We start from the raw sequence: 11,580 nt of genomic DNA, 5'->3' as shown, positions 1-11,580 counted from the left end.
AAAAAAAAAAAAAGAAAATGGGTATTAATTTTTTTTTTTCAAATTTGAATTTTGGCTCTCCTCTGTTCTCACTGAATGCATTTAAAGTTAATGAATTTGGGGCTTACTATTCCTTCTCTGTAAAGTGAACATTATTAATACCCACATCCCATGCCCCAGGGCATCTTTAGTGTTCAGCACATGGGGGCTGTTCTGTCTTCCCCACAAATATCCTATGATGAATGATGTGTGGATTTGACAAAAATAACCTGGCCTTTTGTATGTATAAATTTATCCCTTTTTATAGTCCTTTAGATGATAGAAACTAAAATATGTACATAGCTTTGAAAACTTTTAGACTACCTTGTTTGCACATGTTTATTAACTTATTAATCACTTTATAGATTAATGGCAGAAAATATAAAAGTTTATAGTAAATATAAATTTTAATATTTGTGCCCTTCTGACTTGAACACATGGCTGATTTCTGACCGGTCAATGCGAACCTGGTTCCTATTCTAAGAAAATTCAGGAAGTTAAATCAGTAACATGACACATTTTTGGATTTATTCCAGGGTCACGTAAACCCATTTTGACTTACTCAACCATTGCTTTACTTCTTGAGTCAATATAATTCAGAAGTGAAACATTCTTAACAGTTTCACAAGATTTTGAATTTTTATGCTTAAGGTCAGCAAATGATAAAAAAAATAATTTTGAAATAGAGAGGAAGAATGTGGTTTCTTCCTTAGGAACCCCTAGGGTTTAGTTGCAGTCATAGAGGGATCAGATGACTTAGGTAACATTTGAGAATGCTCAGTGGTTGCTAGAAGGGCAGCCGAGACTGGAATGTGCCTGGGAAGGGTCATGGCTAGTCTGTGCAACAAGAGTTCTTTGCCTGGTCTGTTTCCTGTAATGAGCAGGCATGAACGGGGGTGGGACCCACAGTAAACAGCAAAAGTTCCTTGTGGGAACAACTAAAATGGGATCAAGGCATTGGAAGGCAGATGCATTGAGTAGAATTTTTTTTTTTTTTTTTTTTTTTTTTTGAGAGAGAGCCTCAAGCTATCCCCCTGGGTAGAGTGCTATGGCATCACAGCTCACAGCAACCTCCTCCTGGGCTCAAGCGAGTGTCTTGCCTCAGCCTCCCAAGTAGCTGGGACCACAGGCGCCCGCCACAACACCTGGCTATTTTTTGGTTACCATCGTTGTTTTGGCGGGCCCGGGCTGGATTCGAACCTACCACCGTAGGTGTATGTGGCCGGTGCCTTAGCCACTTGAGCCACAGGCGCCGAGCCGAGTAGAATGTTTATTGTTATTTATGTTTCTGTAGAAATAATCAAGTACAAAGTTCCACTTGCATGTTGGGTGCCACAGCAATGCCAACTGAAAAGCTGTTGGCATGTGTTGATGCAAAGGACAGAGCTGTTCAAGTTGGGCAAACCAGGTCCACGGGACCTGTGATTTTCAGAAATAATTGTAGTAGTGTGCCCTGAAATTAATCCTTCTTGCTCTCCTCCTATTTCAGTCCCAGAGCCCAGCCCGAGGGCTGCCCACTGGATTACATGCTTCCTTTATGTTGTGTACGTTGTGAAGTCTGCATTTTTTAGTTTGGTTACTATTTGGGGTCTTAGGCTCACAATGTTCCTTCATGCCTTTCTACTTCACTGGACTCTTCTTTCCGAGGACCTAGAAAATGTTTACCATCATGGGCTGACCAACAACTTCTAAATTCCTACTCAGAAATACATTAAGGAGAGTGGAGTCAAGTCCAAAGGGCTTCAGTGACTGGATAAGGCTTAACTAGATAAATGAAGAGGAATGACCTGTGAGAGTGCCTGTGTAGTTTTAGAGACCTGTACATTTGGAAACAATGTTAATATCAGATCTTTCTTTTGTAGCAGGTGCCTGTAGTCCCAGCTACTTGGGAGGCTGAGGCAAGAGAGCTTGAGCTCAAGAGTTGGAGGTTGCTGTGATCTGTGACGCCACAGCACTCTTACTGAGTGAGACAAAGTGAGGCTCTGTCTCACCAAAAAAAAAAAAAAGAAAAGAATAAGAAAACCTCAGAGAAAGCAAAGAAATTTGAGGTTTATTGGGAACTACATTGTATAATATATACTATATTCCATTCAGAACAGTTTTCTTCTGTGCATTTTATATGCATAAAGATTATTCAAGTCATGCTAATTAACAGATAATAATTTTAAAATGTCAAGTCATTGTAACAAAGTTCTCAGCTACATATTCTGGTGTATATTTCATTACATATACCTGTAATGTAGGTTTAAACAAATGCCAATTATTATGGTAATTTTTTTCTCAAGATAAAGATGGATATTTATCAAGCATATAATGAAAGAGTTTGTCTTTTAAAAATTTTAAGATTTGGAAAAAGAAAAACACTACATAGCCAAAATATAGAAATATGGTTTAATGAAATGTTTTTCTTTATTCTCCCTTTTATTTTTTTTTTGAGATAGTCAAAAACTATTTCTCTCTCACTGCAATGGCAGCTATCTAGACACGTTAAATAATCTTTAGAACTGGACCCCTTACTCTTTCCATGTGAAGTTTTGTGACCTTTTTATTTATAAAAATCAAGGCTTTTAAAATGTAAATTTATATTGAATTAAGCTATTTTATTAGCGATAAGCATTAAGATGCTTACACTCAATTTAAAAACATTCATTTAGTCAATTTAAAAACAAACATTCAAATATGACATTTGATCATAGTTACTTTTTTTTTTTTTTGAGACAGTCTCACTCTGTTGCCCTCCATAAATTGCTGTGGCATCATAGCTCACAGCCACCTTAAACTCTTGGGCTTAAGTGATTCTCTTGCCTTGGCTTCCCAAGTAGCTGGGACTACAGGTTCCCACAACGTCTGGCCGTTTTTAGAGATGAAGTCTCGCTCTGGCTCAGGTTGTTCTCAAACCTGTGAGCTCAGGCAGTACACCCGCCTCGGCCAGAATGCCAGGGTTATAGGCGTGAACCACTGTGCCTGGCCCTATAGTTAACTTTTAACTCTTCCGTTTTGAATGCTATGTATATAATTGTATGTGTGTGTATATATATGTGCTCTATATGCAAATAAAATGCATATAGAGAGAGATGTAAAAGTTAAATATCTTTAAGACAATGTGATAGTTCTATGATTTTTATAAGTTCTTTTAAGTTGCATTCTCAAATGCAGAAATCAACCTCTTATTCATATACTCTTTAGTATACTTGAACTCCTGCCCATTCACTTATTTTCTTTGTATAAATTCTTCCTGTCATTCCAAAAACTGGATCATTGCCCTGTACCAAAATCTCAGAGTTTATGAGCTCTTGATTTTTTTGAATCTCTCTGCTCCTAAATATGTGTATTTTCTATTGTTTTAACAATGCTGCCTATTAAGAGATGACAAAATGTGTCCCATCAGTTAAGGGTAAACCTTTAGGTCAAAATTGCTATGTTTACTTGAGTCCTGTTCTTGAGTCTGAAACTGTTGTTTACAACTTGGGTTGGGAATGTGGGCTGCAATACTTGTCGTTATTTCAGAGTCTGTGATAAATTGGGGTATACTGCAGTGTCTGTGCAGGGGAAAGTCTTCATTTGAGTAAGAGAGTATTGAATTTACAGTCTCCAGGGATTGTAGTCTGCTGAAGTTACCATGAAGCCAGTTGAAGTAGAAGGGGGATGGTGCACAATCTCGCCTTCCTGAGTGAATGGTCTTTGAAAGTTTTAATAGAGACACATTCAAAAAATTTGTCAGATTGGAAATTTAGCCAGCGTACCTTCTATATCGATGCCATGTCTCCATGATAGAGAAACAAAAATTTTGACTTCACAATTAGTAGCCCATAAGGAAATAGAGGGGGAGGTTAAGTGTAGAGTCTGCTAGACCACAAGTTGTATGAATGCAAAGACTCTGAAACTCCAGAATTTAACTCAAGGATGACACAGGGGCTCAGTAAATAGTTAGATGAGACTGGCTGTGGTGGGTGAGTGAATGACTGGAGAGACAGGAGTAGGAAGAACGAGGAGGTTGGATCATTGGTGCACCTACTAACTTTACACAAGCAGCATTAATTAATTAGCAGGTAACAAAGTTTAATGTTAGTTTATTGTAATTAAATATTATGGAGTTTGTAGGCCACAATCAGTCATATATTGTAAATTTCGTATGGTTCATACTTATTTGTGTACTTCCAGAGTAAGTACTAAAAAGATTCTGAAATGCAGAAGTAATACGTCACTTCAAATATTTTAAAAAACTTATAGAGCATATCTTTTAAATCACTCATAATCCTACCATTACTCACATCCAACTAGTTTCATTTATCACTTTCTTCATAGTCTGTATGTGATTTTAAAACTACCTTTTCTGTAATACCAGCAAAATCAAAGCATGCAACTGAGCATTCATCTAACGTATATGAAAACTACGAATTCAGCTTCAGTAACTCAGCGATCTCACTTTATCTGAAAGAGAAAAATTGAAACAAGATTCTCTACTGCAAATTAGCTCTGAAAACAGCACTTATATATTTACCTTTTTTTGAATTGCAGACATGCAAGTGAACGGGCCTCATCCGGGAACACATCCTGGGTATCCCCCTCACAATCCATCAGCAGCGTTCCAAGGTAAGATACTTGATTAAAGAAGAAAGGATAAAATTAACCAATTGATATGGAGGTGGGGATGGGAATATGCGTGTCTTTACTTAGTACTTATTTTTCTCAAAATTGCATTAATAAAATTTTGGCAGCCTTGCTGTTTTTTTTTTTGAGATGGAGCCTCAAGCTATCCCCCTGGGCAGAGTGCCATGGCCGCACAGCCCACAGCAACCTCCAACTCCTGGGCTCAAGTGAGTCTCCTGCCTCAGCCTCCCAAGTAGCTGGGACTACAGGCGCCCGCCACAGCGCTGGCCATTTTTTGGTTGCAGCCATCATTGTTGTTTGGTGGGCTGGGGCTGGGGATTCGAACCCTCCACCTTAGGTGTATGTGGCTGGCGCCTTAGCCGATTGAGCCACAGGCGCCGAGCCAGCCTTGCTGTTTTTGATTTTTTTTTTTAATTTGACTAGACTACCTGTTTTCCATGAAAAAAAATTTCTATTTATAAAGGACAGAAAAAATGCAAAAGAAAGCTAATAAAAAGAGTAGTGAGTTTATTATGTTTAGTAAATGCTGTCTATAAACCCCAAAATATAGATAAAAGTAAAATATTTTATTGAGCTTCTATCTATTTTGAAAATCATAATCATTTGATAACATAGGAAATCTATCTCTGGTTTTTTTTTTAGTCATGTGGTAGCTGGTGTTATGTTCAGTGAGTCTTAGAAAAATGACAAAATTACTTAAAATTAGAAATGGGGTGGGGCACAGTGGCTCACACCTGTAATCCTAGCCCTCTGGGAGGTCAGGACGGGTGGGTGGATTGCTTGAGCTCACAAGTTCAAGACCAGCCTGACTAAGAGCGAGACCCCATCTCAACTAAAAGTAGAAGACAGGCTCGGTGCCTGTGGCTCAAGCAGCTAAGGCGCCAGCCACGTAGACCTGAGCTGGGGGGTTCGAATCCAGCCTGGGTCGCCAAACAACAATGATGGCTACAACAACAACAAAAAATAGCCAGGCATTGCAGCAGGCACCTATAATCCCAGCTACTTGGGAGACAGAGGCAGGAGAATCCCTTGAGCCCAGGAGTTGGAGGTTGCTGTGAGCTGTGATGTCAAGGCACTCTACCTAGGGTGATAGCTTGAGGCTCTGTCTCAAAAAAAAATTAGAAACCAACTGGATGTTGTGGAGGGCACCTGTAGTTCCAGCTACTTGGAAGGCTGAGGCAAGAGGATCACTGGAGTCCAAGAGTTTGAGTTTGCTGGGAGCTGTGATGATGCTATGATACTCCATCCAGAATGACAGAGTGAGATTCTGTTTCAAAAAATAATAATAATATCATGAGGTTTAATCTGTTTTTATAAGCCTTGTTTTATTTTATTTTTGAGACAGAGTCTCACTATATTGCCCTCAGTAGAGTATGGTAGCATCACAGCTCACAGCAACCTCAAACTCTTGGGCTTGAGCAATTCTCTTGCCTTAATCTCCCAAGCAGCTGGGACTACAGGTGCCCACTACAACACCTGGCTAATTTTTTGTTGTGGTTGTCATTGTTGTTTAGCAGGCCCTGGCTAGATTCGAACCCATCATCTGAGTGTATGTGGCCAGCGCCCTAACCACTGAGCACAGGTGCTGAACCAAGATAAACCTTATTTTTAATTGTATGTGAACTTTGTTTAACTGTATGCTCCATTTAAAAGTTTTTGTAAATTGCCTATTCTCAGTATAAAATTTTATATGGCCTTTGATGTTAAAATATTGAGAAATTTAGTCCTTTGAAATTATATTCCCTTTTTGTGGTATTGCTACTCTATGGACTACAGAAATAAGCTCACAAAGCTTGATTGTACTGACATATTCAGAGAGAAGATGAAGTATGTATGCTTATTGAATCTCTGCTTATGTACTCTGCCTTCCTTCTCAAATTATATCTTCCAGACTAGAGAATGCTAAATTGTGAAATTTAAATCTCTAACCTAAATATCATAATTTTATTTAGGTTAGAGAAATCTAAATAAAATTTAGAATTTGAAAGAATAAAAAAATATATAGCATGTTGGGCGGTGCCTGTGGCTCAGTGAGTAGGGCGCTGGCCCCATATACTGAGGGCAGTAGGTTTGAACCCAGCCATGGCCAAACTGCAACAAAAAAAATAGCTGGGCGTTGTGCAGGCGCCTGTAGTCCCAGCTACTCTAAAGGCTGAGGCAAGAGAATCACCTAAGCCCAAGAGCTGGAGGTTGCTGTGAGCTGTGATGTCATAGTACTCTACCGAGGGTGATAAAGTGAGACTCTGTTTCTTAAAATAATAATAATTATAATAAAGTAAAATAAAAAAAATACAGTATGGTCTAAAACTCCAGGAAAACTGTTAACCCAAACAAAAATCTGGGCTGTATTAGAAGAAATGACATGCTTTTATCGCCACATCAGGGTTTCTCAACAATATACTCTTTTAGTCCGAACAATTCTTTGTCCTTAAGGGAATGTTCTGGGCATTTTAGGTTGTTAGGCAGCATTCCTGACTTCTACCATTTTACCAGCGTCGTCCCCACCTACAATCCTGACAAATACACAAAACCTCCCTTACTTCCAGACATAGGATATGCCATTTGTTAGAATTCTAGAACCATCACTTTTTCCGGGTATTTGGCCCTAAAAGTACTGGCTCAAAGCCTTTACTTTGGGCCTCTAACCCAGACCATCTCTCTTTTCCACAAAGGCAGCCCAGAATCTTCCCATAGGTGACTTTAGATCATGGTTGTTTCATTTTCTCGGGTATGAAAGCGTGTGTTCCAGGCACGTTTATAACGGTGAGGTTTAAGGCTATGGGCCAACTCTATTCACAGCCCGCCAACTCTCAAAATAGAAGTGGAGAGGAACTTCATTGAAAAATCTCTGACGATGAACTTAATCCCTAAGATAGAGAATTTCTGAGAGGAGAAGTCAGCTTGTAGATAGCTGAGCTAATCCTAAAAGGGTTGATGATTTTTTTTCTGTGCAGTTACAAATTATTTCACCTGTTCCTATTTCAGGACCTCCAGGACCTATTGGATTCCCAGAGGCTGGATACCCTGGGCCTCAGGCTGGTTACCCTGTCCCTCCTGCTGGGCCAGCAGGCTTTCCTGTTCTGAATCAGCCAGGCTATAATCAACCAGGTGGGCCTGCAGGGGGACAATGGATGCAGGCACCACACCCTCCATTAAATTGTCCTCCTGGATTGGAATATTTAACTCAGGTAATTTCAAATACATAAATTGTCATACAAAATAAAACTGTTCTCCAGTTAACCAGATTAACAAGTGAATAATTCAACAGAGTTTGAAATGGTAAAACAAAATTTCCTGATAACAGATTACTCTTGATACTTTTTTATTAGGTTCTCTTTCAAAGCAAAATACAGATGTCTTAGGAAATTGTGTTTTCTGTGAACTTGATCTCTGATAATTGTCAACTGCAAATATTTAGTAAATACAGTTCCTTTATATTTGTCCTAAGTGTAATACATAAACTAACTGGTGTAATCCTTATAGAAAATGTGATGTATACGTGCTAGGATTATTTCCATTTTTCAGAAGAGGAAACTGAGGTCCAGAGAAGTTACATAACAAAAACCTAAGAAAGGAGAGCTGGTTTTTAATTCTGGAACTTTGGTTTTGAACCCTAGGCCCTTTAATCTTAGCACTGAAAAATTAACCTACAATTTGAAATAATAAAAAAAATTTTTTTTGAGAAAGTCTCACTTTGTTCTTCTTGGTTGTGTGCTGTGATATCACAGCTCACAGCAAACTCAAACTCTTGGGCTTAAGAAACTTTTTTGCCTTAGCTTCCAAGTAGCTGGGACTATAGGTTCCCGCCATCTTGCCTGACTATTTCTTAGAGATGAGGTCTTACTCTGGCTCAGGCTGGCTTCGAACTTATTTGCTCAGGTAATCCACCCGCCTCGGCCTCCCAGAGTACTGTGATTATAGGCGTGAGCCACCACGCCTGGCCTATACCTGGCTAATTTCTCATAACATAATGTCCTTCAGTTCATTCATGTTGCTACCAGTGGCATGATGTCATTGTTTTTATGGCTGAATAACATTCCATTGTGTGTATAATAAAAAATGGATTTTTTAAACCATTTTTCTGCTGATGAACCTTTAAGTTGGTTCAATATCCTGGTTATTATGAATAGTATTACAATAAACATGGGAGTACAGGTAGCTATTTGATATTCTGTTTTCCTTTCCTTGATATATACATTCAGCAGTGGGATTGCTAGATGATACGGTAGTTCTATTTTTAGGTTTTTTTGTTTGTTTTGTTTGAGACAGAGTCTTACTTTGTCAACCTCGATAGAGTGCCTTGGCATCATAGTTCATAGCAACCTCAACCTCTCTCTGTGGGCTCAAGAGATCCTCTTGCCTCAGCCTGACAAGTAGTTGAGACTACAGGTCCCTGCCACAACACCCAGTAATTTTCAGAGACAGGTCTTGCCCTTGCTCAGGCTGGTCTGGAACTCCTGAGCTCAGTCTGGCCTCAGCCTCCCAGTGCTAAGATTACACGAGTGAGATGATACCTCATTGTGGATTTTATTTGTATTTGCCTGGTGATTACTGATGTTGAACATGTCTTCATAACCTCGTTGGCCATTTGTATCGGTTTTTCCAATTTTTATAGGTATTTCAGTATAAATCCATTTTATTTGACCTAAAACTTTCCCACGCTAATTGTGAAACCTTTAATAAATATTTTTATCAATTAAAAATAGTAACTTTTATACTAAAAGGTAATAAAAGTTCATTAAATATTGATAATTATTTATACATTTAAAGTATAAAACATTAATATTAATGTGATTGGTTTAAAATCCTTCATACGACGTACGTTTAACATTTAATTTTCTTTTTTCACTAACAGATAAATCAGCTACTGGTTCATCAGCAAGTCGAAATTTTAGAAGGTATGTATTTCATTGTATTCATTATGCCTTTAGATTACAAGAAGAAGTATATGAACATAAAGACACCATCAGCCTCCATGAATATAACAATTCAACTCACGTGAGACGGTTAAATCTGGTTACAAACCTCTCTCTCCATCCTAATGAAATTACAAACATTTTTAGCAATTTTCCAAAAATGGGACATCCAATGCCAAAGTACTATTATGCTGGGGATCTGTCCCCATGATACATGTATAGACACTACCTTAGAGGGAAAACAATCCAAACTTCCTTTTCCTCTCACCTCTCTTTGCAAGTATCACTTTAAGTGATTCTGTCACATGAGATGACTTCTACCACTTCAGTTATTTTCTTCGCAATTGTGGTCACCTTGAGAATAGCACAGTTCCACACTGATCTTTTTGAATTGAGATGGGAGTGTATTGGGTGCTTACCATTCATGCCTACAGTTCTCTTGTTAGATGAACACCATGAAACCTTCGTTACATGGGCGGTCGTTTGCCAGCTAGGATGCAGAGGCACTGGAGTGTGGGAGGGTGCTGACCAGGGAACCCGTAGGCTTGGCCTCCCAGAGCACTGCTACTCCTTAGTAAGCCTGTCCTTTCCTTGGGTCCAGTGCTACCTAGTACAAGAATAAACTTAAGAAGCCGCTGGTTGTTTTTGGACAGCTACTAGGGGAATAAGACCTTGGGTGGATTTATGAACCTTAGTGTCTATCTTCTAGATAGAAAGGGTTTAGTGAAAATCCTGTTGGTTCTTAGAATATATCTGTTCCAACTTTATCTGTCTCCGGTGATAGAAATTAGAACATGAGGTTGGGAGCCTGTAGGTCAGTGATTAGGGCACTGGCCACTTGCTCTGGGGCTGGTGAGTTTGCACCCAGCCCTGGCCTGCTAAACCAAAAATAGCCCAGTGTGGTGGTGCCTGTAGTCCTAGCTACTAGGGAAGCTAAGGCAAGAGAATTGTCGCTGAGCCCAAGAGCTTGAGGTTGCTGTGAGCTATGACACCATGGCACTCTACCAAGAATGACAAAGTGAGACTCTGTCTCAATTAAAAAAAAAGAAAAAGTACTTATAATGTACATTATAAATGATTTTGTTTAGTTTTTTTAAAACAGTTAATGCTGGAAGAGAGCTCTTTGTTTTTTGATAATTTATATTCTGAAATGTAATATTTCATTTATGGTATATATTATTAAGATTATAAAATTTATACATTTAATATCTACATTACACAACTCACTGTTTACCTTTTATTAGCTTTATAAATACTTGTAAAATACATGTCTTAATCATAAAATATAAGTTCCAAATATTAGTTTTTAATTCTGCACTAGTTTTTAAAAGATCTCTCTAATTTTCTTGCTTTCTTCTTCTTCCAAATTGGAAGTCTATGTTATTTTCTCATATTCTGAGTAATATGAAAAAGATAGAGTATTCACTTCTTTAGTATCTGAGCATATAATAGGCATTTATAATCTCCCTCAGTTTAAAGCATAATAGACGATAAAGATGTAAATAAAAGTTTTATTTGCTTTCATTTTTAAGTAGCTAGAAGGAAATGTAAAAATTATGTAAACCCGTGTTGGTTTATAAATAAACAAACTGGAGATTTCTGAGATTAAGTTTCTTAAAATCAAACAGATGTTATAAGCCTTCTCGAAATTGGTTTAATATTTTTCTTACCAAATATTTCTTATAAATGTAGAGCGCCGGGCCTTCTGAATCCCACCAAAGACATTTGAAGGAGTCAAATATATGGAATTTTAGTATATGTCTAAAATTCCTTCCATACTGACATTATAAAGTGATTTTTGCCTCCATATGTATTTTTTTCAGTCCTCATTATTTGGTCAGGTTCTGATATCTATGACCCAAGTTTCTAAGGGCTGTGGACAAGTGGGATCATTTATGGCTTCTTTCTGGCTCTAAACAGGGAGAGGGTTCCAATATGTGGTTCAATATGGGAAGACTCCAGAAAGACATCATATGGATGTCAGTGTTTATGATCCCTCTGTTCCCTCCATATAGAGATTAACCTGTCTAAGGTA

General features: G+C 38.2%; 1 protein-coding gene across 1 annotated transcript in view; it reads left to right on the top strand.

Annotated features, from left to right (window-relative positions):
- The window catches only part of LOC100956900 (phospholipid scramblase 1), a 21,834-nt gene that overhangs the window by 5,017 nt on the left and 5,237 nt on the right, over positions 1–11,580 (top strand). Inside the window, exons 2-4 of the mRNA XM_012804993.2 lie at positions 4,537–4,611; positions 7,615–7,817; positions 9,485–9,527. Coding sequence (XP_012660447.1) covers positions 4,539–4,611; positions 7,615–7,817; positions 9,485–9,527 — 319 coding nt within the window. The 5' untranslated portion in view covers positions 4,537–4,538. The remainder of the gene's footprint in view (positions 1–4,536; positions 4,612–7,614; positions 7,818–9,484; positions 9,528–11,580) is intronic.

This window comes from Otolemur garnettii, unplaced genomic scaffold (genome assembly GCF_000181295.1).
Source record: "Otolemur garnettii isolate 467f Iridium unplaced genomic scaffold, OtoGar3 scaffold00032, whole genome shotgun sequence".
Lineage (NCBI taxonomy): Eukaryota > Metazoa > Chordata > Mammalia > Primates > Galagidae > Otolemur > Otolemur garnettii.
This window is presented reverse-complemented; position numbering and strand designations above follow the sequence as displayed.